Source organism: Brachionichthys hirsutus, unplaced genomic scaffold, assembly GCF_040956055.1.
Source record: "Brachionichthys hirsutus isolate HB-005 unplaced genomic scaffold, CSIRO-AGI_Bhir_v1 contig_1405, whole genome shotgun sequence".
Classification (NCBI taxonomy): domain Eukaryota; kingdom Metazoa; phylum Chordata; class Actinopteri; order Lophiiformes; family Brachionichthyidae; genus Brachionichthys; species Brachionichthys hirsutus.
The window spans coordinates 173,783-201,765 of record NW_027180323.1 but is presented as its reverse complement, the minus strand read 5'-3'; the positions used below and the strand labels follow the sequence as shown (position 1 = coordinate 201,765).

The following is a 27,983-nucleotide window of genomic DNA, read 5'->3' as shown; positions in this document are numbered from 1 at the left end:
AGTTAAACTACATAATCACCGCATCAAGTGTTTAGTTTGCTGCAGATTCAAGATGAGCATCAATGATAAAGAAAAGGTAATGTGACGCTGCGTAATTTAGCCATTTGCGATTAGCCGATTGCATTCAGATAACTTTACTGCCTTGTTAAATACCCCCCCCCCCCCCCCCCCCCTTTATCTCAGGACCCTGCAGCCCTGAAGGAGGAGGGCAACACCCTGTTTAAGGCAGGAGACACGCAGGGAGCTGTCCGCTGCTACACTAAAGCTTTAAAGCTGTGCGACGGACAAGCAGAGAGCGCCGTTCTGTACCGCAACCGCTCTGCATGCTATCTAAAGCTGGAGGAATACAGCAAGGCAGAGGCTGATGCCACCGCAGGTGAGATAAACTAAATCTATCCATTGATTTTCTGTGGCAGGTTCAGGTTTAGGTCTGAGGGCTGCTAAAATAAGTCATTTGAAAATAGTCAGAGCTTCCCACAGTGTATAATTAGAAAAACACATGCACACATAGGGTGGAGGAAACTATTTACAGTTACTTTAGGTTCTAATTGTTTGATCTGATACACTGACTTTGGAGTAGGATGTGTGGAGAGCCTGATCCTGAATGTGTTCTCTTTATCTTCCGCCCTTCAGCTCTCGATAATGACCCGGGTGATGTGAAAGCCAGGTTCAGGAGAGCACAGGCATTTCTGAAACTGGCTCGTCTTGACCAGGCCTTTCTGGATGCTCAGAGATGTGCACAGCTGGAGCCCAAAAACAAAGCCTTCCAGGATCTGCTCAGACAGCTGGGAGCACAGATCCAACAAAAGGTGGGCATATTTTGTTTTCAATGTTGATTGCATGTTATTTGATTTGACTTGGAAGTTGTTGCTAACTAGTGCTTTCTCTCTCTTCATTGCCTAGTCAATGCAACTAAAATCCACAGATGCTCGTGTACAGCAAATGTTCTCCGTCCTCTTAGATGCGTCTGCGAAAGACGTTGATCGACAAAAGGTTGGCATGTAATGACAATAAATTGCTGACGTATTTCACATGAATGCTATTCTCTGCATTGATTGTATCTTTAGCAAGCTGGACTGAATTTTATTTTTCCTGCAAAGTCGTACTGCACTAAAATAATGGGGCCTGTTGTGAAATTCCAGGCTGCTCAGAACCTCGTGGTGTTATCTCGAGAAGACGCGGGAGCCGAACGGATCTTCCGTAACGATGGCGTGAAGCTGATTCAGAAACTTCTTCAGTCAACGCAGGAGGAAGTGGTCCTTTCTGCCCTGAGGACCCTGGTTGGGTTGTGCACTGGGCATCAGTCCAGAGTAAGTTTGACCTTCTCATTCATTGCCAAGTCGTCTGTATTGAGGCTTATCGGCAGATGTTCACGTGTGTCTCTTCCTTCTGTCAGAAGGCTATTCCCTGTTGTCGTTTGGCGAACTGCTTTTTATTCCTGACGCCCCCTGTTTATTCCCAGACTATGGCGATAGTGAATGAGTTGGGAATGGGCCAGCTGTGTGCGGTGATGGGATCCGTAGCTTCCGGCGTGTCTCTGGCTGCCTGCCACCTGCTGCAGGTAATGTTCGAGGCGCTGACGGAGGGCATGAAAAGAGAAATCAGGGGGAAAGATGAAGCCATACTTCCTGGTGAGTTTTGACTGCGCTTCCTGACGGCTTCAATAACATGTACGTCAGATTTCTATTCTGTGCTTTCAGTAATAATTGAATGCATAAATTTGACACAGAACCCTCCATGGAGCTCCGCTCAATGTTGCACCACCTTTTGGAAATGTTGCCAGCATTTGAAGTGTCGGGGCCGGGTAGAGACGGCGCCATCAACCTCCTGGTCAAACAAGTTCCCCGCAAGTCTTTGAAAAACCCAGATAACTCCCTTACATTATGGGTGATAGACCAAGGTATGAAACACACCCGCAGATAAAGTAATATCTTCCACATTCTTGTGCTTTTATGTTTTATAAAGCAGACAGAAATATACAGACAAACATGGATCTGTATCAGTTTTCCATTATCGACATACACATTTTCTGTTTTCTAAATTCAGAAGAAATTCACCTCTGGCTTTAGCTGTTCCAATTCTGTCTCAGTCTATCACCAATTTTGTCTCTCACTGCGATTAATGACATTTTTGTCCTCCCTGTAGGACTGAAGAAAATCCTGGAGGTGGCTGGGACGGTTCCTGAGCTCTCAGAGGGACCACCGCTTACAGACAACTCCCATATGAGCTGCTCCGTCTTGCTTGGCAAACTCTATGATGACCTGAAGAGTGACAAAGAGAGGGAGAACTTTAGCAAACTTTGTGAAGAATATGTGCAGTGAGTTAACAACCAAAGGTTTTCCTCTTTCTGTCACCTGACCTGCAAAAACTGAAAATGAACGTAAAAAGAGAAACAGACCATCATTCAAAAGTGACGGTCTCAATAATTTTTCCAAATGTTTTTCTGGGTAGGCAACACTTTAGCCAATCTGGCATTGGTCCAAAACTGCGAGCCATTCAAACGGTATCGGTGCTCCTCCAAGGACCAAGTGAAGTGGGAAACAGAACTCTGGAGATGTCAGGCCTGATTGATGCGGTGATATCCCTCTGTGCCTCCGGGGATATAACTCACCAGCAGGTAGCCGTGGAGGCTGTCATTCACGCCGCAGGCAAAGCCAAGAGGGCGTCCTTCATAACAGCCAATGGCGTGTCCCTTCTGAAGGACCTGTATAAAAAGAGTGAAAATGACAGGATACGTGTGCGAGCCCTGGTGGTAAGTGCTGCATCAAAAAGCAGTTCGTTTATTCCAGACAGTAGTGGGAAATGACTGGAACCGCCATGGTGTCTTGTGCTTCTTGCACAGGGCTTGTGCAAGCTTGGATCAGCAGGAGGGACTGATTTCAGCATGAAGCAGTTTGCAGAGGGATCCACGCTAAAACTTGCCAAGCAGTGCAGGAAGTACGTTTGCCTGTGTGTGTGTGTGTGTGTGTGTGTGTGTGTGTACAGTATTGGTGTTGAATAAGATAAATGTGTGATCCTTGTTGCTCCATTATAATAAAATCATGTTGGATTTATTTTATTTTATATAAAAAGCTAGTCACTTTGTCTTTTAGGTGGCTCTGTAATGAGTCTATGCCCCCAGCCTCTCGCCGGTGGTCGGCGGAAGGACTTGCCTACCTCACCTTCGATGCCGATGTGAAGGAGGACTTGGCGGAAGACAAAAACGCTCTCCTGGCCATGTGTGAGCTAGCAAAGGTTTGAGTGATGACTGTCTGTGATTGTAAGGTTTCATCCTTAATGACTATTGTGTATATTTTGAAAGTACCGGTACCACCATAAAATCAGACACGCGTAGAATATCTTATGTATGCATAAGGACCAATCTAAGGATGGCTTTAACAACCATCTTTCCTTCGCCTGCCTGCAGTCTGAGGATAAGACGGTGCTCTTTGCTGTGGGCTCCACGTTAGTGAATTGCACCAACAGCTATGATGTGGAGAAACCAGACCCTCAGATGGTGGAGCTGGCAAAGTATGCAAAGCAGCATGTGCCCGAGGAGCACCCAAAGGTAACATTTAAAATATGCTATTTTATTTAGCCGGGCAAGTTGATTAAGAATTAGTTCTCTTTTGCAATAAAGACCTGGAAGAGGGACAAAGAGAGAGAAAAAAAAACACTATAAAGACCTGGACCTAAGTTGCACATTTTTAGTGGTGGAAAGAAGTGGGAGAGACACAGAAAGCCCTCAGGTTGGATTTGAACCTCCGACCTTCTTGCTGTGAGTCAACGGCGCTATCCACTGCGCCACCGTGCTGCTAGACTCGCGAACCACACACACACAGTATTCCTTTATGATTGGCTGTTTTATGCGAGCGTGTCTTTCTTGTCACGTGTCAGGACGCACCTTCCTATGTGGAGAAAAGACTGAAGAAGCTACTGGAGGCTGGTGTGGTGTCTGCATTGGTGTGTATGGTCAAGCAGGAGAGTCCTGCTCTCACCGAGGCTTGTAGGGAGTGTATCGCCAGGTAGGCCCGTGGTAGTCAGTTTCCCCACTCATTTTTTCCTCTGTAAATACTTTTCTTTTTTTATCTTAATGCCATTTCTTTCGGCAGGGTCTTTTTGGCCTTAGTGGACCGGCAGGAAGACAGAGGCACAGTGGTGGCACAGGGTGGAGGAAAGGTAGAGCACCCACGTAAATAAACTTAGTTTAGCTTGGAAGCTCCCAAAAAATACTTTGACTTTGAGTTGTTTTTACGTGATTAATGTCGAGTATTCTCCTACACAGGCTTTAATTCCTCTGGCGTCTGACAACACAGATGTAGGTAAAATCAAAGCAGCACAAGCCCTGGCAAAAATAGCCATCACATCAAACCCAGAAATTGCATTTCCAGGAGAAAGGGTGAGAAGAATGTCCTCGAAGAAATTCTTCAAAATAAAAATAAAAAATGAGAAGAACTTTTCCTATTTAATCTTGCCTCGCTTTTTGTCATCAGATCTATGAGGTAGTACGCCCCCTTGTCAGTCTTCTCAGCCTTGAATGCACCCTGCTGCAGAACTTTGAAGCACTTATGGCTCTTACCAACCTGGCCGGCATCAGTGAGAGACTCAGGTTGGCCACTGGGGAGCGTCTCTCCTCGAAAAAAATAATAATATGTGCATGTACAAAACACCCAGTTAATTAGCAGAGAACAGACAAACCAGACTTTAATTGTTTTTGATGTATTTCTGTTCATTGGGAAGTCTGAAAACAAAGACGATTTTAAAAGGGTAGTTAGTTAGTTGCTTTTTTTTTGCTTTATAACATGACATTTTGCATCGGATTTTAAAGTGGCTGCTTGTGTTGATGTTGCTCGACAGACAAAAGATCATAAAGGAGAAGGCAGTGCCAAAAATTGAAGGCTATATGTTTGAAGAACACGAACTGGTTAGAGCTTCTGCCACAGAATGCATGTGCAATTTGGTTTTAAGCACAGAGGTGAGCTACATCATTCTATATTGCGTTATTGCATAAATGTCTTGAAAAGTTGAAGTATGGTTGTGTGTTTTGGCCCTTCCCCAGGTGCAAAAGCTGTATCTGGCCACAGGGACCGATCGTCTGAAGCTGCTTGTGCTCTACAGTGGAGAGGAGGATGAGAGGCTGCGGAGAGCTGCTGCAGGAACTCTGGCCATGCTGACTGCAGAACAGCCTGAGCTCTGCACCCGCATCCCTGGGACAGTACGCACACATCCACACTTCGAGCACTATCGCATACTGCAATGATGCATTTTTCTGTTTTAGCTGAAATCATTTCCTGTTTTTCCCCCTCTCCTCTCAGACGACCCACTGGCTAGAGATTATGCAGGCTCTGTTGCTCAGCGAAATATCAGACCTGCGCCATCGCGGAGTGATCATAGTTCAGAACATGATGCGGGCGGAGAAGGGTCTGGCTGAAATGCTCGTGGAGAGCGAAGCGCTGGAGATCCTGTCTGTCTTGGCGAAGGGAGGAGAAGGGACGCCGGGAGCTGTTTCTAAGGCGGCTCAGACGTGTCTGGACCAGGCTGTGGGGTACGGAATCATCAAGACCAGGGAGGGCAAGGAAAGTGAACCCTGAAAAAAGTGCCTCTTGACAATGTTTAAGAGCATTGAACCAGCAGGAAGTCAGATTGTAGAAGCTGATGTGGAAATTATGACTGAAGCAAACGTTAGGAAGAAAGATGAAATCCAGTTGACGCGCAACAAAGAGTTTTTGTGATTGACTTTTTCATTGATTGTACTTTTTGTATGTTTATGCATCTCTTGGCAGGCAACGTACATTCAGCTTGGATATTAATGAGGCTATACTTTATGCATTCTTCACTAAAGATTGTCATTCCATGATATTATGTCTATTCCACAAAACGGCTCTATTTTGCATTTGTTAAAGTGAAAGCATTTTATTCACGCGTTCGTTTTAAATGTGTATTTTAAATCCCTATTATCACGACGTTCCTACTCTACTTGTTTGTCATCTGGTTTTGTTTTTGTGTTTACTTTGACTAAAAACAAATAAAACCGGTGACGTCGATCCTTGTGGAGTGACGCCGTTGCGCATGCGCGATGCAGCTCTACGTCAAATGTCAACACTTTGCGGATACCCGCGTTGGACGGCTTAAACTGCGTGGCCGTGAGAAATGCGGTGGTTTGGGTTCGGTTTTAATGCGTTTGGACAGATAGTTGCAGAGGAGAAATTAAAAAAAGGAGCTTCGAGCGACGACGTCCGAGAAGTGAAAGTAGCTAGCCCGACAGAGCTAGCTAGCTGCTGCTCGGAGAGCCATCAAATCAGCGCAAGCTGGAGTCGGAGAGCGTCTTTGCATTTGGATGGTAAGCCTAGCAGAGGAAACTGCTCTGGCACGCACGCACGCACACACACACACACACACACACACACACACGTGTTTGTGATATAAATAGAGGTTGTAATGCCGCTTCGCCCTGGCAGGGGGCGGCTGCGTGTGCCTGGCAGGCTTCGGAGCAGAGCGCTGCGCCTTCGTGAACCAGATCCGCGGCTGCACCGACGCCTGCGTCGCCGAATCCCGCTTGATCCTCGCTTTCCCAGACCGGATTGAGTCCTGGGATCTCCAGGGAGAAGAAAAGACGGCCCCGCGGATCTCCGAGAGAAAGCCCGGGCGCCTTGGTAACGCGTATTAAAACGTCCTTGAGTTTGTGATCACCGACTATAAACTAGTCCTTTTGTTGTGCTGCTTTCAGGCGCTCCTTTGAATCTCCCGCTGGTCCCTGGAGGCTACTTCGCAGCCAAGCCGCCCTTCCACCGCCTCTTAGCGCCACAGCTGACCGCCAAGAGGCTGTCGCTGAGCGCGGAGCATGCGGTCCTGCTCACGGCCGCTGGAGCCGTGTACACCTGGGGAATAGGCAGGTAGAGCCAGGACCTGCACCCCGTTTATTTATTAATCAATCAATCAATCAAAATCTTTATTTGCAGACACAATGGTCCAATTAAAAAGCACACATAACATTTACAACATTTACAACGTTTACATAGTAAACACAGTAATCCTATAATAACATCAGGTACCAATGACACCAAATACCTGAGTTAAACTTCACATGTCCCGGGCATGCGTTTATCTTTTCTGTGTGCATTTGTTGTTGTTTTTGCCAGCCATGGTCAGTTGGGACATGGAGGCCTGACCTCTGAGGAGGAGCCCAGAGTCGTGGAGGCTCTCTGGGGGATGCCCATGAGCTGCGTAGCCACAGGAGGCTGGCACTCTGCCTGCATTAGTGGTACGCTCCACACGACACGTTGGCGGTGAAGCATCTTGTTGTCCTCCATTGGGTCAAAGCTTTTACGATCCCTTTCTGTAGATGGAGGCGACCTTTATGTGTGGGGCTGGAATGAAAGCGGTCAGCTTGGGCTTCCATCACGAGGACTGAGGAAAGCACCACGGCAACAATATCGCCAACAAGCAGGTGAAACTGTTTTCTGTTGAGGCAATTTTTTTTGAATGACTTTGTATAAATTTATACGTGTCGCATCATTTACCGCCCTGAACAGGTCAACCGCGCAAAGACGCCGGCGCACGTCCTCCTGAAGAGCCACGAGGGGAGGATCACGATGAGGTGTTCCTATCGATCCAGGCCTTCCCAGCTCTGCTGGACGTCGCTCCCTCATGTGAAATCAGGACCGTCGGCTGCGGCTCCCGCCACACGGCCGCAGTAACGAGTAAGAAGCATCGCCCATTGTTTTTTTCCTTCGCAAGTCTACAGCATTGTCACTGTTCTCTGGTCTCATTTCAGCAACAGGCCATCTCTACACCTGGGGCTGGGGTATGTTCGGATCGGATGCGATGGTTTTTGCATTTTTGTACCATTTCAAATAAATGATCTATTTTAAAGCAACACTTTAAATATGCTTCATTTGAGCCATTCCTTCCCGTTTATCATTGCAGGCGAGTACGGCCAACTTGGAAACCGGACGTTGACCAGTACCGACGAGCCTCAGCGTGTGGCGTTCTTCCAGCAGCAGCAGCTGCGTGTCGTTGATGTCGTGTGTGGGGCGTGGAACACTTTTGCCGCTGTCGTCAAGGAGGAAGTAACTTAGTGCCACGTAATCCTTTTTATAAAAGTGGACACTGTACTTTGGACGTGTGTATTATCACAAACGAGACTTTGAAATAAATGTATTTTATAATGTACACAAATTCTCATCTCTGTATAAAAAAGAAACATTGTGAATGAGTAGTTCCTCATAAATATTTTAATTTGTGTGAAGGGTAATTTTAAGCCATACAAAGACATTGAAAACCACAGGGAAATATAATTTAAGGCAAACATCTAAATAAAGATGAAAAGCATGAGAATTAAAGGGCGAAGCATTTCCACAGCACGTTAGAGGTCGTCACAGCACAATCTTGAAAGAGCTACGGAGACAGCAAGACATAAGAGAAACAGTTGAAGTAAAAAAAAAAAAGAAGAAATTACGAGTAAATAACGAACTTGAATCCTCACCTAATGAAATCCGGCGACCGTGATATGACGTGTTGAAACTCTGAGAGGTTCACCGTTCCATCCTTGTCAATATCTGATTCTTCAAGAATCTGAAGTAAAGACCGATAAGCTCATTGACACACGAGCGTACCAAACTGCATCCACAGGCGGTTTTAACCGATGAGCTTTTCAACTCTTTTAAGAGGAGACATCTCTGGGTGAACTCACGTTGCTGATGAGCTGTCTCATTTCTTCCGTTGTTAGTCTCGTGTCATCCGTCTCTCCGGTCAGGCAGTTTACCAGCTTCTCCAGGTCGCCACAGTTCAGAGTTCCATCCTCGTCAAAGTCTGAAAACACCAACATGCTCAAGACGGGCTGATGGCCTTACACGCACTATTAATAGCAGCTAACTTGTAAAAATGTATTCACCAAATATACGGAAGGCATAATGGGACTTTATCTCAAGGGTCGCCGAGTCGCTGAAGGCACTCAAGAGATCCAGAAAGTCCTCAAATGTGAGGCTTCCGTCTTTGCTTTCGGATGTCGAGAATACATGACAGATTCTTTGCCTGAAAGGGTTGGACTGATGTTAGATAAATCTGCGAATGTGTTTATCATTAATTCACCAATGAGTAGCAGTAGTTATGTCATGGTTCTTTTAAGGCCATTTATCCTTCATAATCTTACTCAAGATATTCATAAAGTATGTGACAATCGTAGATCTGTTCATATGCTGACTAGACTGAAGAAGTGAACACTTTGTGTTGTGTGCTATCTGCTCAAGGTTGGAGTCTTCATGTCTGGGTGATTTACGCACGTACACATTCTTATCTGCTAATAAAACCAGCTGGAGTGGAGCTGTTTCTCTGAGAATCGAGGACGAAGCTAGCAGCAGCCACTCTCCCTTGCTGGGAGGGTGGCTGGCACGGCTAGAGAGCAGCTCCATTCTCCCTTGCTGAAAGAAAGAATACTAGTCTCGTTTCTTACCGCAAGAAAATGGTTATTGGGTTGAATCTTTGGGGCTTGGTTCTGATTTTCTCTCTTTTACAGTGTCACAAACCTGACATTAATTGGCGTTGTCGGCAGGATCCAATACACCCGTCTGCAGTGGGCTGGCTTGGAAGAATTGATTAGAGGGTGCACACTCTAATTCACTAAGACCCTTTTCTGGGGCCAATCCTTCGCGTGCCAGTCCCTGGGGATCGGGTTGACGGGATCCGAACCAGAGCAGACCAGCCTGAAGGTAAGACACCCTTTTTCTTGTTCCTCGGGAAAGCGGGTAGGGCTTAGCTAGCCCTAACGTAGAGGTTTCCGCGAGAAGGCGGGTAGGGATTAGCCCTAACGTGGAGGCTCCAGAAGACGCAGTCAGTGGGAGACCTCATAGCGGATGGAGATGTTTCTCATCGCGCTGAAGACGAGCGAATAGGGGTAGCAGCGGTCCTATTGCGCAGTACCTGATCAAGTGATCAATACAGTCTTGTTTAAAAGGAAGCTAGTAGGGTTCCGGTACGATCCTATTGAGCAGTGCATACAAACGACGTCATTAAATTTAGAGGCCATAATAATAATTAAATGCGGATGTAAAGGCCTGGAATAAATTAAAGCATACAAAGTTGTTGTTGCTGAATAAAAATAAAGTACAGATCTGCTTGTTGTTGTTAAAGTCTAGACTTAAAACCCTGTATGTACGTGTCTGTGAATAAATGTTTCATGTGGATGAACGGAATGAGTCAAAGTTGTAACAGTAAAACAGCCTGAGTCCTCATGGGATCACTGCACGGCTGGACGGTCTGGAACCTCACGGTGTCAACGCAAGACCGTCACTGGGGAAGACTTTGTGAACTCATTCATGAAGGTTAGTGGTGATCAGACTGGAGGGTCTAAAACGATATGCAACTCTGTGTTAGGACGCCGAGCGAGAAGCCGGAGCAAACAAAAGTTTGCTCTAGAAGATTGCATCTCGGGAGTTGCACTTCGCCCCATTAGGGGGATTCTCTCTGAGTTACGTCACGTGTGGAATTCTATATAGCAGGAAAGGTATTTAAGATAGAATAAGTAAACGCTGAAGAATAAATAACCTTTCTACTAAACCAAAATTAGAAAAGAGGAATTTACCCATCTGCACCTCCACTCGGGAGGGGCATAAATAAAAAGTAGCGCCCCACCGTTGTTGTCCGCCCACGTAACCAAAGTCAAACCCAGACTAAATGCAAGAGAGAGAGGTGTTTAGACAAAGAGCTAACTACAGTAAAATAGGACAAACAAAGCCAAAGTCTGATGAAGTTATTGATGACTTCAGAGCAGGACTAGAACAGTGCCCTTTATGATGTTAATAATGAGGCCGGTCCGTACCGGCAACAATTAAAGAATGAGCTCCGTCTCAAAAACAAAACCTTTAACACAGAAATCAGCCACTGGCTGATGAAGCATTCTGTCACCTTGCTAAACTTAACTCTGTCTGAATTTATTACACGGGCAAAACATGAAGAGAGAGTAGCGTGAAACAAATAACGAGAAGTCTGATGATATGTTTTTGATGGTAAAGAGGAAGTGTTTTGGCGAGACAGACGTAGACCTTATCAGAGAGGTCGGGGTGGCAGAGGAGGGGGTGGAAGGAAGGTGTGAGATAGGACACTGGGCGCATTACTGCAGGGCGCCAAGTAAAGAAAAACACACGATTCAGCATGTCTAGGTAGGAAAAACAAGTAGATAATCATGGAGTGAAGGACAGATAGGGAAAATAAATCTAATTTTTTTTTAAACGGTACATACACTACCAGGTCATTGATAGCAATGACATCAACTAGGACATTCACGTCTGCCTAAATTTGTCTACATATGGGCAGCGATATTGAGCCGTGGGCGTTGCCACGCCTCAAGAGGGGGGATGGTGGCACAAATAGCTTTGTGCCATTACTCATCATTATAAAAAAAATTTTTATGTATGTATTCTGTTGGAAGCCATTACTCCTGTGAGTGTTATGAGTGCTATTCTCCTACTGTTTGCTTCCTTCGCTTTAACATGTCTCAGGTCTATGTTACAAAAGATGATAGCATGCTAAGCTCAGAGGTTCAAGTTGATTGATGTAATATGATATAATACAATATGCAGGAACTAATTGTTTTCCTTTGCTCCACAACCTGCTCCACTGTACTGGAGTTTGGCCCCCGCGGGTCACTCTGTTCCAGCCACTGAGGGTTGGGTGCCTCCTCCCACCGTCCACGACCAGAAGACATCAATCACCATCACCATCAGACCAGAGTTCATCGTCCACCTCAGGGTGCATTCCACTGAGGGTCCAACGCCCCCCCCACCAGGCCACACTGCTCACTCGAGCATGATATGTGGGGCTAACAACAGACTGACCGATTGAATGCACCACGTCAAACATGCTAAGAAGAAGAAAGAAGAAGAAAAAGACTTTCCTCCAAAGAGCATGCAACGCTCGATGTCTCAAGGCAGCGTGCCTCCCGAGAGGACGTCCCGTGGGAGACATCGTCACGAATGAGAAAGAGAACATGCTCTCATCCTGTGGAGGAACGATGACCAGGCGGATGCTTCAATTGTGAACAGAGGGGACGCTGGATGAGGGAGTGACCGGAACCACTGAGGGACAGAGGCCAGATAAGGGGTGATCAACAGCGGTGTCGTGGATGAGGGGGCGGGGGTCCCTCCTTCTCTGTGGCTGGCTCGGATTGACTGACTGACGGATCGCCCTCCGGTTCACGTGAGATGCAAACACAAACACACACACAGCTCAACTGATGTTTAGACTTAATGATGCAAGAAGATATGAGCTCAAACAGCAGTTAAAACACAGAGCTTATGAACAGCATCCTGTTGTTCAGTTATTGATGAATGGGATTCATGTTTTATGTTTAATTGGATTCTGATGCTGTGACACACAAACCTCTATCTAGGCCTGTTAAAGGGACACAGACTATTGAGGATACATGTTTTAGATTATCACAGAGTTTTTGATTTCTTCTTTATGTTCTGATAATTTTTGCTTGGTCAAGATTTCATGACACCTTCTTTGAAATTACTCTTCTTTTGTGATTCCGATGGCGTTGCCATTCCTTGCATGCGCCATGATGTACGTGTATAACTGATCACTGCACAACAATGAGGGGATTTTTTTAATGGACTCGATGAAACAGCAGGTTTCATCAACTCATGATGTGGTGACATCACATTTATTGCATTCTACAGCTTATGTTCCTGAGCAGAGATGAAGCCTTTGAATCTACATTCCTTAAAGAGACTCTATTATGATCATTGATTGTTTTTAATTGTGTATGCCTGACTCCTCAGCAACCTGTATTTGTCAAAACTTTCTTCACTGGCAAGAAATCTGGATTTGGGGGCCCGCGCTGGGCGCCCTTGAGGATGATTGGTCCGCCCCTGACGAGAGAATGGCGTCTCCCATTCTGAAGGATCTCAAAGCACCGTCTTTGTTTGATGTTTATTAGTTCCTGTTTGTTCATCCTTTCTCAATTTCACAAGTGATTGCATGACATAATGTTGGACGGACGCGTCCAATGACTTTTCCATTGACTTTTCCATCAACTTGCTCGTCTACCTCAGAGACGTTGTCAGCATCTGATGATGGACTTGGTGGAACGCTCACCTTGCTTTCGAATTTGGTTGAAGCACAAAGAAACAAAGTGCTTCAGCGATGGAGAAGATGACTTTCTCTGACAATGGTTTGACAATGATTCATGTATTGCTAACAAAATGCTTTCAGAACTTCAGAACTCAGTGACAGATTTAAGTTGGATCTGAAGACACACTGCAGTTACCAGACGCACTCTGGTGGCGCTGCAGAACGAAACAACCCCACACTCTGAAAGCCAGATGAACGAAGTTATGTTGGAATTATCCTGGTTTACCTTCTAACCCTAACCCACAGCATAATCTGTCGTCAACAAGTGAGGTGGTGGTTGGACGACCTCCAAACACTGGACTGGTTCCTATGGCCAAACACACTGTGTGATGATGCACTGACCCAATACTGCATAAATCTGACGCAGGTACTGAGAGACCAAAAAGAGAGGTCGTGTCGTCTAGCAGCAGCAGCAGCAGCAGCAGATGCACCTGCCCGAACAGCAGACCCAGAGACTTTGTGCGGGTAAAGAACACCCGACGAGTCCTGGGAACACCAACGGTGGTAGGATTCCTTCCGAGTTCAGCTGATGACCCACACGGCTGAAAAGGTCGCCGAAGGAGCAACTGGGATGCACGGCACCCACTGCAGGTGCTACCACAACTAACAACAGTGTCCGGTGCAACGTGTGAGTAACCCTCGCACTCAAAAGATCACACCTCCGATCCCGAGCGACACTGCGCAGATGCAGGACCTCACTGGATGACAAGTAACATTGTTAGCAAACATTTTTAGCTGCTCCAGCAGTGCGTGCTAGTAACCACTTGCTGTAGGCCATAGATGAACGCCACCATAGTCTAATAGAAGAACCTGTCAGTCGACTCCTCAACACACACTCCTGACCGAAGAAGCTGTGCCAGAAGAAAAGGGTGATTGGTGAATAAAAACGCATCACTCCACCGACCCCTCAACACACACTCCTGATCGAAGAAAAGAGTGATTGGTGAATGAAAACGCATCACTCCACCGTGCACCAACCTCAGACTGTCGCTACCCCTCGGGGTCCCTTTGATTTGTGTGACAGAACAAGCTAAAGCAGTCTCACCTACCGTACTGGGCAATATAAACTGTGACTTAAATAAACTTGAGGTTCTATGCTTTCACACACACTGATGAAGTCTGGCTGCAGGCCATGACTGTTTTGATTTCCAATCCAACAATTTAACATGCTAATAAGTGATTTTGACATGGGTAAAGGTCAATTATTCAAAGTATCATGTGTGCTTATGTTTTCCCTTGCATTAAAAAATCACTGCCTATTGTTTGAAAGTTGCTATTGCAGGTACGGATCTCACGGAACCTGATCCGTCACGTATAGATACATGAGAATGAGAATGCCATTTGAAGTCGAGTTGACATCACATGATGTTATGTTTATGTGTTCATTAATGATAAAAAGGGGGGAATTGTTAGATAAATCTGCGAATGTGTTTATCATTAATTCACCAATGAGTAGCAGTAGTTATGTCATGGTTCTTTTAAGGCCATTTATCCTTCATAATCTTACTCAAGATATTCATAAAGTATGTGACAATCGTAGATCTGTTCATATGCTGACTAGACTGAAGAAGTGAACACTTTGTGTTGTGTGCTATCTGCTCAAGGTTGGAGTCTTCATGTCTGGGTGATTTACGCACGTACACATTCTTATCTGCTAATAAAACCAGCTGGAGTGGAGCTGTTTCTCTGAGAATCGAGGACGAAGCTAGCAGCAGCCACTCTCCCTTGCTGGGAGGGTGGCTGGCACGGCTAGAGAGCAGCTCCATTCTCCCTTGCTGAAAGAAAGAATACTAGTCTCGTTTCTTACCGCAAGAAAATGGTTATTGGGTTGAATCTTTGGGGCTTGGTTCTGATTTTCTCTCTTTTACAGTGTCACAAACCTGACAACTGATTGGAAAAGTGCAAGGATCAGGATATGTTATCAATGCTGGAGGCTTTTTCATAAAAATACACAAACACAGAACAATCTGCGCAAAATACCAGATTTCTTCTGATTCACGTGGGGGAAAAAAACATCACCTTCAACTCTGGCAGATCGAGAAACCTCTCCATGGATATTCTGATATTTGGAAGTTCTTTCTCTTCTTTAGTGAGAAGTTCAGCAAATCGTTTGTGAGCTCTGAAGAAGCAAATATCATGTAAAAAAAGCAGCGTTTTATGGTTTTACATACTTCAAAAACAAGTTTTATATTTATAATATCACATGCAAATAATAACTCACAGCAGAATTTCTTGTTTGGTCAAGAATGTCAGCTCCTTCAAAGGAAATAATCATTAGAACAACAATCAGAAAACGTTCTCCACGCTACTTTCTACAATTTTAAGACATTTTCAATTAGTGGCATTAGCAATAATAACTATCTATTTCAATTTGTATAATGAAAAAAGTAAATGAAGCAGCCAATATGTATTGTTAATGGATAATAGTAATACAGATCACTAGCAAATCCAACTGCACTTGTAATACCTGTTTTAGCCTTTAAAGTTTATGCTAACAGCTATGACGTCGTTGCCAGTACTACTGCCCTCAACTTTAGCCGCTCGGTGAATCTCGATTATCTTTGCTCGGACTCTGCTTTGGACACGTACTTGGTATTCTGAGAGCAAATCCTTCCCGAGGTGACTTGCCGTAGTTCCCATTTTGTTTCGCTTCCGATGAAACAGACTTTTAGAGTCGATTTCTGCTTAACTACGAGGTTACTGCTTTGCCTTGCATCGCTTGCTTCCGGACTCGCGCTGCTGCATTCACTGCCCTGCTATTAGCAGCGGATTTCACCCCCCCCCCGCTGTGGCGCAGATAAATGGATCCCATCGTGACAAAAAAAAAAGTATTTTGAAAGTCTTTCATGTCAGATAAAAAAAAAAACTGCTTTACTTAACTCTTGTTTTTTTTTTAAAGATGTTTGTCCTAGTATGTCAGATCAAACTTTGCAAGGATTCCTGCAGTACAGAACGGAAGTCTCTACCGACACAACCGAATATGGAGCAGAGTCAAGTCGTTTTATTATATTAAAATGATATATGGATCTGCACACTTAAAACAATGATAAGTTATAATCACATAATGAGGTTAATATAATTTTTGCAGCCCTTATTTTGACATTTAATTCAGCGAAGTATTTCCAGTCGGACTAATAATACTGTTACACCACCCGTCTGGTGGTAAACATCCGCTGTAGGATACAGGAGAAACTGACGGATGGCTTTAGTTGGATGGCTTGTTTAGGTCCTCGGCTGGGACCGTCACGCAACTTTCTTCCCGCTGTGTCCGTGATCAGACTCCTCGGTTCAGTCGGGATGGATAATATGGGTCTAGCAATGAGTCGTTCCTCGTTGGAGAGGCTCGAGTTCGACAATGTCGCCCTCCAGAAACTCCCCCTGGATCCGTGCGACGTCCCAGGAGTGCGGCAGGTGAAAGGAGCGTGTTTCTCCAGGGTGAAGCCGCAGCCGATAACCAATCCCCGGTTCGTGTGTGTGTCGCACGAAGCTCTGGCACTGTTGGGGCTGGACGGGGATGAGGTAATGAACGACCCGCTTGGGCCGGGATATCTTAGCGGGTCCGCAGCTATGCCTGGCTCCGAGCCCGCCGCCCATTGCTACTGCGGGCACCAGTTCGGCCACTTCGCCGGCCAGCTCGGCGACGGAGCGGCCTGCTACCTCGGGGAGGTGAAGGTGCCGCCCGGACAACATCCCGAACTGCTGCGAGAAAACCCGAGCGGCCGGTGGGAGATCCAGGTGAAGGGAGCGGGGCTGACTCCTTACTCCAGGTAGAAGGGAGAATAATAGTATTAAGTATACTACAAATAAAAATACAAATACCCAAACGCTTCTCTCGACAGTTGAATTTTCATGATCTATGTGGACTAATTCTGTCTGCAGACAAGCTGATGGCCGTAAGGTCCTGCGCTCCAGCATACGAGAGTTCCTTTGCAGCGAGGTGATGTTCTTCCTGGGTGTTCCCACCACCAGAGCTGGCTCCCTGGTGACTTCTGACAGCAGGGTTGTACGAGATGTGTATTACAGTGGGCACCCTCGCCATGAGAGATGCTCCGTGGTCCTCCGCATCGCCCCCACCTTCCTCAGGTGAGCCACGGTGTCGCCTTCTTTGATCCGCCTCAGTAATCGTGCGCTTCGCGTTGCTTGACTCGTGGGTCGCTCTGAGCAGGTTCGGGTCCTTTGAGATCTTCAAGCAGGCAGACGAGCTCACGGGCCGTCAGGGTCCCAGCTACGGTCGCGGCGAGATCCGAGGTCAGATGATGGATTATGTCATTGAGATGTTTTACCCAGAAATTCAGCGGACGTACCCAGATCGGGTGGAGAGGAACGTGGCTTTCTTCAGAGAGGTGAGGGCACGTGGAGCGATGCTCTGCTGCCACGGCAACGCACAAATGTCAGCCAAGTGAAAGTTAATCAAGCAGCCAATTTCAGATGAAGAACATATTGATCTTATCTAGTTAAAATGCATTAGCTGGTTCACTGTCTGTGTGCCGCTCGGTACAGTAATCCCTTCCCGGACCGTAGCAATCGTACAACAAATCAATTTTCCCCTTATGAAATAACTGAAAACAATTTCATCAATTTCCCCCTTTAAAAACACTCAAATCAACGCTAAAAACAATGGAAAAAGTGTTTTTACTTGCGATATAGATACACACACAAAATAATATAATGCATTATATACAGTATAATATAAAATGTGGTTTTATAAAATATATATATTAACCTTGACATTTTCCTTTTATAATTAATAAGAAGTCATGTCTAACCCCCCCCCGTGTGTGTTTATTTTCAGATGAAGATTTTTTTTGGGAAACGCATTAAACCAGCCAAATGCTAAACGTCTGCTTCTCCTTCTCCCTCTGTCTGCAGGTGATGCTCCGTACAGCTCGACTCGTGGCTCTTTGGCAGTGTGTGGGTTTTTGCCACGGCGTTCTCAACACAGACAACATGAGCATCCTGGGACTCACGCTGGACTACGGTCCATACGGCTTCATGGACAGGTTGGGTGCAAGTGCCGTCATAGATCCAGTCTTCATTTTGTTGATCCTTAGCATATAAGGCAAATGAGTGTTATTTAGCTGCCGTGGACGCAGTAATTAAGGCGATAATACACGGTTATGTGTTTATGAAGTCCTCATTCTCTTCAAACAATGAGAACAGATTTCTTTCTCCTGCTCAGATTTGACCCAGAATTCATTTGCAATGCCTCCGACAACAACGGCCGATACTCTTACCAGGCTCAGCCAGCCATCTGCCGGTGGAACCTGGTGAAGCTGGCCGAGGCTCTTGCGCCAGAGGTGCCTCCCGAGCGGGCTGCGGCCGTCATGGATGAGTACCTGGACCTGTATAACGGCTTTTACCTCGAGAACATGAGGAAGAAGCTGGGCTTGCTAAAGCAGAGCGAGCCCGAGGATGAGATCCTGGTCACCGAGCTGCTGCGCACGATGCACGATGCAGGTGGGATGGGATGGGAGGGCTTTTTTTTTTTTTATTACACCATTGTGTAGCCGGAGAGAGCATTTCATTTTGTGACAAGACTTCAAACAGGTATCAAACAGGAAGAATACTTGGCCTATCGCAGGGGATTCTGCGCTGTTTGTGCCTGAAGATGTGTTTTTGTAATTGTAAATAAAACCATAACATGAAATGGAAGGAGGAAAAAACCCATTTGGGGTACGTGGCAGATTCTATAAATGAACTTTCAGCGCTGCGTCACTGACTTTCATTGTGAATCTATATTTAATATTAATTTAATATTTTATTCTGAAACATTTGGCCTCGCCACTCTCTTCAGAGCACTCGGCAGGATTAGCTTGCAAAATAACAAAATACATTTATCGCCAATGATTGTGATATTTTGTGCCTGGAAAATTTCACATTGTAAGTTGATATTTATTATTATTATTGATGTAAATATTTGAGCACATTTAGGAATAAATGTATTTGCTTGCCCTGAGGGGAACCCATGGATCGCTGCTTTTTGGTCGAGGATGGTTTACCTATTGGAGCTATTTCTGCCCCCCCCCCTGAACTGAAGGTGCTGACTTCACCAACACCTTCCGCATCTTGAGTCAGATTTCTTCTCCCACCGAGGAAGAAAGTGCGGCAGAAGAGGACCATGTCAAGAAAGCCACAGACCTCTTCCTGGAGCAGTGCGCCTCTTTAGAGGAACTCAAGGCTGCCAACCAACCTACCATGGATCCACGGTGAGACTGCAAGCTATGTTTGGTCTATTTCATATCGTTACGGCAAGTTAAATATAAAATAACATTTTGGTTGCGTCGCAGCAACAGGGATACATTTTTCAATCCAGATTAAACAGATGTTTCATTTCAAATTCAAACATCCAATGAAACTTGAATGTAAGTTAAGGATGGACTTTCTATCGGAGCAATTTCAGAATAGTTTTCAATTTAAAATTACATGCGTGAAACTGATTAGAAGAAGTAGTTGATTAGTATAGACTTTAAAAGTGAGGAATTCAGAGTAAAATGGTAAAGGCAGCTAGAAGAATCTCATCACCTGGATATGTCTTACTGCAGCCAAGTATTTTGAGGGTTGCGATCTGTGTTTGGGTAATTGGGAAAAAAAACTACCTTGAAAATAAAGGGATTCAGATTGCATTTTGTTTTTAACAGTTCTGATTTCCATCGTCTTTTGACAGAGAGCTGGCGATGCTGCTCTCCATGGCGCAGAGCAACCCAGCTCTGTTCCAGATGATCTCAGACCGGGCGACAATCGCGAGGCAGTTGGACCGAATCAGCAAACTGAAAGATCTGATGGAGACCAGCCAGGAGGCGCTGAAAGCCAAACATGCTGAGGAGTGGAGTTCCTGGATCACAAGTTATAGGTGAGGTTCGGATGGGAATAACAAGGTGTATAGAGAGAGGGGGCAGTGTCGACCGGATACGTGACTGTGTCTGGAGGATGGTGATGGGTGAAGTGTGACTGATAAAGGGGGTGGATAGAAAGGAAAAGGGAGGAACCGGGGCGTTGGTCCGTCGCTGTAGCTAAAGAGTGTTTTTTATGTTATCACTGCTGCAGGAAGCGTCTGGCTCGCGAGCTGGAAGGGCAGAGTGACGTGCAGGCCCTGCAGGAGGAGAGGGTGAGGGTGATGAACAGCACCAACCCCCGGGTAATACTCAGGAACTACATTGCCCAGAATGCAATTGAGGCCGCCGAGGATGGAGACTTCTCTGAGGTCAGTCTTGGATCCGCCGCGATGCCCTTGAGATTGTAAAAAGCTCATCGACACCCTCTCGTGTCACTTTGGACTGTTTGTTTGACCTTAGTAGAAAATGATTTGCATTTTACAGAAGTGGTTAAAAAGCAGCTTAATTCTACTCGGCTCACTTCAGCGCCCCTGCAGTGTTTTACTTTCAGGGTGTGTTAGCATGTTCTCACTTTCCTTTCTGCGCTGCAGGTCCAGCGAGTCCTCAAGGTTCTGGAGAAGCCTTTCTCCTCGCAGCCTGGCCTCGAGTTTCCCGCGTGGGTCGGCGGAGGTGAGACTCCCAGGCTTGGAGAGAGGGATGAAGGAGAGGAGCGCCAGCAAGAGGCAACATCTGCATCTGGAGCCAGAGGTCCTGTTCCTTATGACAGCAAGCCTCCGGCCTGGGCTACTAAAATGAGTGTCACATGATCTTCGTAAATAACTTCCTTGAATGCTTGATTAGCCTGCCAAGAGTAACGAGAGAGTTTCGGATCCTCGCCATCTGTCTCTCGCCTCACGCCTCTCTTTGGTCGGCAGCATCAAGGAAATGAGCCAGAGGGTTGACACCCCCAGAGGCTACCGAGCTGAACCTCGGCAGACGGAGCCTGAGCTGCTTGTGAGACGATCGACTTTAATTTGAGCAATTTGGTTACATTTTGAAAGAAACTTGCTCCTTGTCTGTCTGTCTGGTGTTCGGTCAGCTATTAATGACGAGTCAGACAACAAGTCACACAATGACCTGTCTGACTCTGACAAAACATGGGGTGTCACCCGAATATATACCAAATAGTGTGTGTGTGTGTGCAAAAGAGAAATGTTGATGTTTGGGGATGTTAGTGGGTGAAAGCATAGATCCGTGCAGCAAAAATAAACACGCACAATATATCCTAATATATATTCTCTTATAGACAATCTTGTTGGTTTTTAGTACTGTCATAGTAGCTCGTTACTTAATGAGCTGTTTTTGTTCTGTAGCTTGAGCACTCGGCATTAAAAACGGGAGTCAAGCTGCTCTTCAAACTTTCTTGCCCATTGTGCCACAAAATGTGACGTTATCAGTTGTGGATAAATTCATTAAGACCTTCATTAACCGTTTGGAACTGTGCCACCGCAGGACTGATCCATAAACCGCTGGTTTGAACCGATCTGGCTTTGATCCGTTATTAATACAGATCGGTTTAAATGAAACCATTTAAACTGGTAGGAAACAGATGGCGTGTGTTTCAAAATGAATACAGTAAAATGTTGTTGGGCTCTCAAGTTGCCTGAATAATAAACTGACCCGTCAATAGACTTTGTGTTCTTTTTATTGACGACCAATCACATCTTTTTGTCTTTGAATTTGATAGAAGCAAAAATAAATTTTCATATTTATGTGCATTTTCCACAGACCGAGTCCTCGCAGAGTATTTATTTAATACCACGCTTTCTTTACACGCCTTTCATGGACGCGTAAAAGTCTTGCGTCTCAAATCCGCGCAGAGTTGTCCTCCTCATGTCCCAGCAAGCCTCAAACACGAAAAGCATTTTCGGATTGGAACACGTCCCACCTGTCCGCGCCGCGGAACAACGACGCCAGACTGCGTCGACTTTTGAGTTGCTTTCAGGAATACGGCGCACCTGCCGACGCGTCTCAAAGTCACGCGCGTCTCGGCAGCTCGCTCCCTCCCCGGCGTCCCTTTCACCTTTCATCAGGGAGCTCTGCTCGGGAGGGGCTTTTTGTGTAACCTAAGGGTGCGCCCTGAGCCGCTGACGCGCAGAGCGCCGCACAGAGCGGCGCGCATAGGTGGGATCCGGGACGATGGGTGTGGAACGGCGGTAGGCGCAAATAACAACCACCGAGCAACATCTCCTGGACGTTCTATTTGTTATTAGCTTTAAAACAAAAAAAGAAAAAACAAGAATGTCTCGACGAGTCAGACCCGGTTATCATCGCCATGAAGTCAACAAAACGTCGTGGGAAGTACCGGAGCGGTACCGGGATCTGAGGCAGGTGGGGACCGGAGCGTACGGGACGGTTTGGTAAGTGAGTGTAAATGCGTAACAGCTGGTTTATGGCGAACCCCGATGGGACAGATGGTGCCCCACAGACGGACAGAAAGACAGGCAGACAGACAGGCAGGCGCGCTCCGCCACGGCCAAACAAAAGAAACGCGCCGCACGCTGCTCCACTTCCTCGTGTGATGGAGACGCTGGCGGCGCGCTTCGCTTTCACAGCAGTTGTTGTTGTTGTTGTTGTTGTTGTGCTCGTCTTTAGTTGTCGGTAAAAAGACTAAGTTACAAGTGAAGCGCTCTGACGTCATTCGATCGCAGCTTTTCACGCACTCTGCGGGCCCGACGCTTTCTCTTTTGTTATCAATGATTAACTGTTGGGCGGCCACTAAACGGCTTTAGGCTGTCTGCGTGTCGCGCAATAACGCGCTGGAGGTGGAAGCGCTCGTTTACAGACACCTCTCAGCTGGAAGCAGGGGCGCTTCTCGACGTGGGCCGGGGTCCGGGATCTTCTATGTTATGAGGCCCCATTGCTGGACGCTCCATGTGTGAGACGTGGATTTCAACGCACTCATAACTTTATTAGTGCGTTTCACACCAGCCTGATCCTCGATGAGGCCGGTTTTATTGCCATACGGCTGCTGCTGCTGCTGCTGTTGGTTAAATAGGTTTATTTCTTTTATTTAAATGTATTTATTTATTTATTTATTTGAGCATCAAACATCAGGCATAAACTCAAAATGAACAAACACATTTTCAGAAACATATTTACATGTGAAACTCGTGTAGATCATAAACAAGGACAGTAAATATTAATGAACATATAAAAATATGTAAAATATGACAGAATTATAGCCAAAGGCTAATTTCCGTGTACTCAATTTGTCTAAATACTTAAATTTCAACATATCTGTCCCGTCTATCCACCTACGTAATTAAACCATAGCAAAGTTGCATCCCTCTATAGTGCATAGTGACATTAATAATGCCGTTTGACAAGCACAGACGGGCCCTCGGCCTGTATCTGTCGCAGCTTGATTTCTGATCTTGATGACATTTAGCGTTATGATAACGCGTTGCCTTGAGCAGAGCTGACATTAAACATTGTAAGTGCCATGAAGCGTCATTTTGATGTACAGTCCCCCCCCCAAAAAAAACTTTGTGGGCTTGTTCCGATATTTACACAGTGGTTGGGGTCATAGATTCTTGAGTGAATGCAGCAGTAAGACAAACTCCACAGTGTTGCATGGACACGTGTCCTCTGGCATCCAGACCCAAGACGGTGAGATGTGCACCTCAGAGCTTGTATTTTGCATAAAGCTGCCTGGTTTTACTTTCGTTATTTGTCTAAATCAAGCCACGGCAACATTTAGAAACCTGTTTGACATTCCTGGGGCACAGTAAAAATGGTATAGCAACATATTCTAGATGATCAGTTGAACGTCGGACCTGCGCGTGAACTCAATATACGACGTCGTCCAAAAGGACATCAGGGGAATATTCTGATATTGAGCCCTGTTGTATTCTTTCCCTCAGCTCAGCAGCGGACTCAAGAACCGGAACCAAGGTGGCCATCAAGAAGCTGTACAGACCCTTCCAGTCAGAGCTCTTCGCCAAGCGGGCCTACAGGGAGCTGAGGCTTCTCAAACACATGAAACATGAAAATGTGAGGCACAGCAGGATCAGTGAGGGGAGGGCCCCAGGCATGCGGGACTGCTCGACTCGTTCGTTTTGCTAGTACGAGCCAGATGGAGCTTTGAAAGCTTTATGGACTTTAATGGAAGATTAGAAAAATGAAGCTTGAACATGCACTATTTCAGGGTTCTGTGTAGTATCTCACGTATTTCTGTCTGCAGGTGATTGGCTTGTTAGACGTGTTTACCGCTGACCTCTCTCTGGACATATTTCACGACTTGTAAGTGCACTCTGTTCTTTTTATATCACCTATTTTACATATAGGCACATTTTTGCACATGTCATTTCAAAGCGGCGTGCGTTATCGAGGCTTTGTTCTGACTGTTTTTTTCCCCCTTCTCCCTGGAGTTACCTGGTGATGCCGTTCATGGGGACCGATCTGGGGAAGCTCATGAAGCTGCAAAAGCTGTCGGAGGAGAAGATTCAATATTTGGTTTATCAGATACTCAAAGGGCTTAAGGTGGAGACCCTGCGTTGTGAATTAACTGTTACTTTAATGCTTAAATAATTATAGTGCTTAATCCATCTCATGTCCTTCCAATACAGTATATTCATTCTGCTGGTATAATTCACAGGGTAAGTCATCATTTCTATGATCCATCCACCGCTCTGTTAGACAAGCTCGCTTTATTACGTTATTATATCATTCTGAAGGGAGTTGGCATTTCCTGCACAAACTATAACTCTCCAAATTTTCTTCTTAATAGTTTGTCTTTTGCTATCGTGCAGGACCTCAAACCAGGAAATCTGGCCATCAACCAAGACTGTGAGCTCAAGGTAAGCGAACCAAACGAAGCCCATTGTGTGTCTCTGCATCAAGAAATCACCTTTCTCTGCAGTTTAACTATGAAATTAGAAATATGCTGCCTTAGTCTCGTTACCAGATCTGCACGACAATGAGCTATAGTTTTTGTGTGTGTGTGTCTGTCTTAATGTTTCATTTCATGTTCCACCAGATCTTGGACTTCGGCTTGGCGCGGCAGGCAGACAGCGAGATGACGGGCTACGTCGTGACTCGTTGGTACAGAGCCCCAGAGGTCATCCTGAACTGGATGCACTACACCCAGACAGGTAATGAGGAGCTCATCCCAGGGCCGGGAGCAGCGCTTTCCCCTATCGTCCATCAGGGTTCCCTATTAGCACATGCTTTTCACACTACGGAGAGATGAAGAATGACTCAGCCCTATTCGGCTGAATGCTTGTCCTTCAGCTCAGAGCTTCTGCTGCTGTTAGAGGTTTACTACATTTCCCATAATTACCCTCCAGCGAACAGGCTGGGTCTTGTTGCTTTGCTTCTTTTTCCTCTCTAACTCGTATCATGCAAGCCTGATCGCGGGACGTGTCTGCGAAGGCGACAGCAAGTTGAGTTGTTCTGACTTCAGCCAGTGACATGTTGTTTGTAGCTGCGTTTATTCTGCTGCTTGTTTACTGTCAACAGGATTAGGCTGAACGCACTCAGCAGATTTTCATGGAACTTGTTTGGAGGGTTGGATGTGTGGGCGGGAAGAACCCATTTTAGGTTGGAACGGATCCATACAAAGAGGTGGATTCAGGAATGTGATTTATTGATTTTACACTTTTTAGCGTTTGCATCATAGAGTTTTTTTTATTTTGGTCAGTTATTGCTCAATACATTACTGTGTATTGAGCAATTTGTGCCGTGGCACAAAGGAGGAATAACTACCCATGAATTAAGCATAAACTACTTTTCATATGACTTGTTAGGTTAATAATTAAAATGTATGTCATGGCTTTAATTAAGAGGGGACTGCCTGTTTATTTGTTTATTTATTTCTTCTCTATGGACCGAGTTATTTGAATGATTTTTGAATAACTCTAGAGAGCAGCTAAAATACAAAATAACACACAAAATAATAAATGATAAAATGGGCTCAGAAATAGAATGTTCTAGGATGTGCCATTAAAACTATTGCCTTAACAACTTCTCTTGTATTTTAGATGTGAATTCAGCTTTCTCTCGCCCCCGCTGTCTTTATTCATTGAAATGGAACTGGTAACAAAGAATGTGATGTGTGTTTTGTTTCTGTGTGTTTTCCTCAGTGGACATTTGGTCTGTGGGCTGCATCATGGCAGAGATGCTGCAACAGAAGCCTCTTTTCAAAGGCAGCGACCGTATCTTTTTTACCTCACTGGCTGAGCTCCGCTGACTTATTTCAGACTGAGTGTTCGTCCACCGTTATACTCCAATAATAATCCTGTGAAATTAACCCTTGACGGTTTATTCTCAGACCTCGATCAACTGAATGAAATCATGAAGACCACAGGAACACCAACTCAGGAATTTATATCGAAATTAGAATCTGAGGATGTGAGTTCTCACACACACACACACACACACACACACACACTCTCTCTCTCTCGCTCTCTCTGTAGCTTTAGAGATCAGACATTCAGGCAAAATAAGTGTGTGCACCTTTTCAATTCATGTACAAACATAATCCATGCATGATTCTGATGATGTGTGACATTTAATCTCTTAGGCCAAAAGATACATTAAAAGTCTTCCAAGGCTGGAAAAGAAAGACCTTCAGAAGCTTTTCTCCACAGCTAATCCCCTCGGTAAGATGTGCTCAGCCTCTCGATTGTTCAGCTTCATCGGTGAAACTGTGAACTGTATGAACCATGCTCTTCTCCTCCTTCAGCCGTGTCTGTGCTGGAACGCATGCTGTTGCTAGATCCAGAGAGCAGGGCAACCGCCGCAGAGGCCCTGAAGCTGCCTTACTTTGCAGAATTCCGGGAACCAGAGGAGGAGACCGAAGCGCAGCCGTACGATCACTCGCTGGACAACACAGACTTGCAGCTGAGACAGTGGAAACGTAAGGATGGAGGAACCATATTGTTGCAATGGAGCAAAAAGGGGGAAAAAGCGCAGTGGTGGACGAGGAAAGGGGAACGGGCCGAGACCATAACGGCTGTTTAATGTCCTGCCTTTGCTTCTTTCCTTAGGTCACACCTTCACAGAGATCCTGACCTTTCAGCCAGTTGTGCCAGAATCCAAGGAAACATCATTGTAGGACATAAAGATTTGACTGTGTAGCCTTGGGATCAGGACAAACTAGCCTGTCCGACAAGTTTGACCTCAGTCGGGAAACCATCACTATTTGCAAATGTAAGCTTCCAGCTGTGGATTTGCCTTTGCCTATCGTCAAACTCATTTTCATCTGGTTGTCTGCTTTCTGACTCAGAACGTTTAGCTCCAAGGATGTGAGCTTATTTGGTGTTAGTCAGGTGATTATATTATGATGGGGGTTATGGGTTGTGTCATTTGAGTCACTGATCTGAGTGCCACACGATTTGATTATGATATGATGTGTGCCTTAAGCTGTGGGCCTTCTCATGATTTTATTATGTTCGCATAATGATAATACAGTATCTTGAATCTTGAATCTTGTGTGTTGGAATTCTTTATTTTTTTAATTTTTTTAATGTATGAGTACTTCCCCGTTGGTATAAAGTACAAATCAAGAAACTACATTAGCCATATTTTAATTTGAGGAACATAAATCTTTTAGTCAAACTGTTCTTGACATTCTAGTGCAATTCATTGTTTGGTCAGGATGTTTGATTTGGATACCAGTGTATACCAGTAATATAATAGTGATCAGATGGTGCTACAGATAAAATCTAATTTTAACCTGAAAATGATCTCGATCGACAGTGAAGAGATGGCTTGTCCTTCATAGATATGTGACGGGAATTATTGGTGTGTGTGTATTTTACATATCTGCTCTGACCTTGTTCCCAGTAGCCTTAAGATAATGATGAACAAAAAAAGTATCCTGAGCTGCTGCTCATTTGACATCCATTCCAACGGGTTATGTACATTTTATTCAGATTCACATTTTAACTTCACAGCAGAGCAAATGTCAAAAAACAAAAAGTGACAAAACACATTCTTTCCGATTTGTGATTCCATGCTCCGTACACCATTCTTGTAATTATGTCATTAAAACTA

At 45.4% G+C, this 27,983-nt stretch overlaps 5 protein-coding genes across 6 annotated transcripts; 4 read left to right on the top strand and 1 right to left on the bottom strand.

Annotated features, from left to right (window-relative positions):
* Window positions 1-52: 52 nt before the first annotated feature.
* On the top strand, window positions 53-5,764 carry LOC137912724 (protein unc-45 homolog A-like). The gene is made up of 19 exons (XM_068756858.1): window positions 53-76; window positions 184-376; window positions 634-809; window positions 904-993; window positions 1,143-1,310; window positions 1,463-1,631; window positions 1,730-1,900; window positions 2,146-2,317; window positions 2,452-2,752; window positions 2,843-2,937; window positions 3,093-3,234; window positions 3,407-3,547; window positions 3,877-4,004; window positions 4,092-4,158; window positions 4,265-4,378; window positions 4,473-4,588; window positions 4,837-4,954; window positions 5,039-5,194; window positions 5,295-5,764. Exons 1-19 carry the CDS (start codon window positions 53-55, stop codon window positions 5,568-5,570), a joined length of 2,817 nt encoding a protein of 938 aa, XP_068612959.1. The 3' UTR covers window positions 5,571-5,764.
* Window positions 5,765-6,129: 365 nt separating this feature from the next.
* Window positions 6,130-8,079, top strand: LOC137912737 (RCC1 domain-containing protein 1-like). Its single transcript, XM_068756873.1, has 8 exons — window positions 6,130-6,319; window positions 6,438-6,632; window positions 6,707-6,872; window positions 7,119-7,240; window positions 7,322-7,434; window positions 7,553-7,679; window positions 7,754-7,783; window positions 7,906-8,079. Exons 1-8 carry the CDS (start codon window positions 6,130-6,132, stop codon window positions 8,055-8,057), a joined length of 1,095 nt encoding a protein of 364 aa, XP_068612974.1. The 3' UTR covers window positions 8,058-8,079.
* A 124-nt stretch (window positions 8,080-8,203) lies between these two features.
* On the bottom strand, window positions 8,204-15,844 carry LOC137912732 (calcium and integrin-binding protein 1-like). The gene is made up of 7 exons (XM_068756867.1): window positions 15,700-15,844; window positions 15,332-15,366; window positions 15,130-15,229; window positions 8,873-9,026; window positions 8,672-8,790; window positions 8,465-8,553; window positions 8,204-8,376 (listed from the first exon to the last, which is right to left on the bottom strand). The coding sequence occupies exons 1-7, from the start codon at window positions 15,748-15,750 to the stop codon at window positions 8,355-8,357; spliced, it is 570 nt and encodes a 189-aa protein (XP_068612968.1). The 5' UTR covers window positions 15,751-15,844; the 3' UTR covers window positions 8,204-8,354.
* A 479-nt stretch (window positions 15,845-16,323) lies between these two features.
* LOC137912730 (protein adenylyltransferase SelO-1, mitochondrial-like) lies at window positions 16,324-21,703 on the top strand. 2 transcript variants are annotated; one of them, XM_068756863.1, is made up of 9 exons: window positions 16,324-16,877; window positions 16,990-17,193; window positions 17,276-17,453; window positions 17,980-18,110; window positions 18,290-18,567; window positions 19,148-19,316; window positions 19,775-19,960; window positions 20,155-20,311; window positions 20,534-21,703. In XM_068756863.1, exons 1-9 carry the CDS (start codon window positions 16,324-16,326, stop codon window positions 20,756-20,758), a joined length of 2,082 nt encoding a protein of 693 aa, XP_068612964.1. In that variant the 3' UTR covers window positions 20,759-21,703. The 2 variants fall into 2 exon arrangements, with proteins under 2 accessions (XP_068612964.1, XP_068612965.1); XM_068756864.1 differs by having other exon boundaries at window positions 16,417-16,877; window positions 20,534-20,749.
* A 409-nt stretch (window positions 21,704-22,112) lies between these two features.
* LOC137912731 (mitogen-activated protein kinase 12-like) lies at window positions 22,113-27,983 on the top strand. Its single transcript, XM_068756865.1, has 12 exons — window positions 22,113-22,342; window positions 23,849-23,978; window positions 24,169-24,227; window positions 24,356-24,467; window positions 24,554-24,583; window positions 24,737-24,784; window positions 24,964-25,078; window positions 26,069-26,140; window positions 26,257-26,336; window positions 26,509-26,587; window positions 26,671-26,844; window positions 26,975-27,983. Exons 1-12 carry the CDS (start codon window positions 22,224-22,226, stop codon window positions 27,040-27,042), a joined length of 1,086 nt encoding a protein of 361 aa, XP_068612966.1. The 5' UTR covers window positions 22,113-22,223; the 3' UTR covers window positions 27,043-27,983.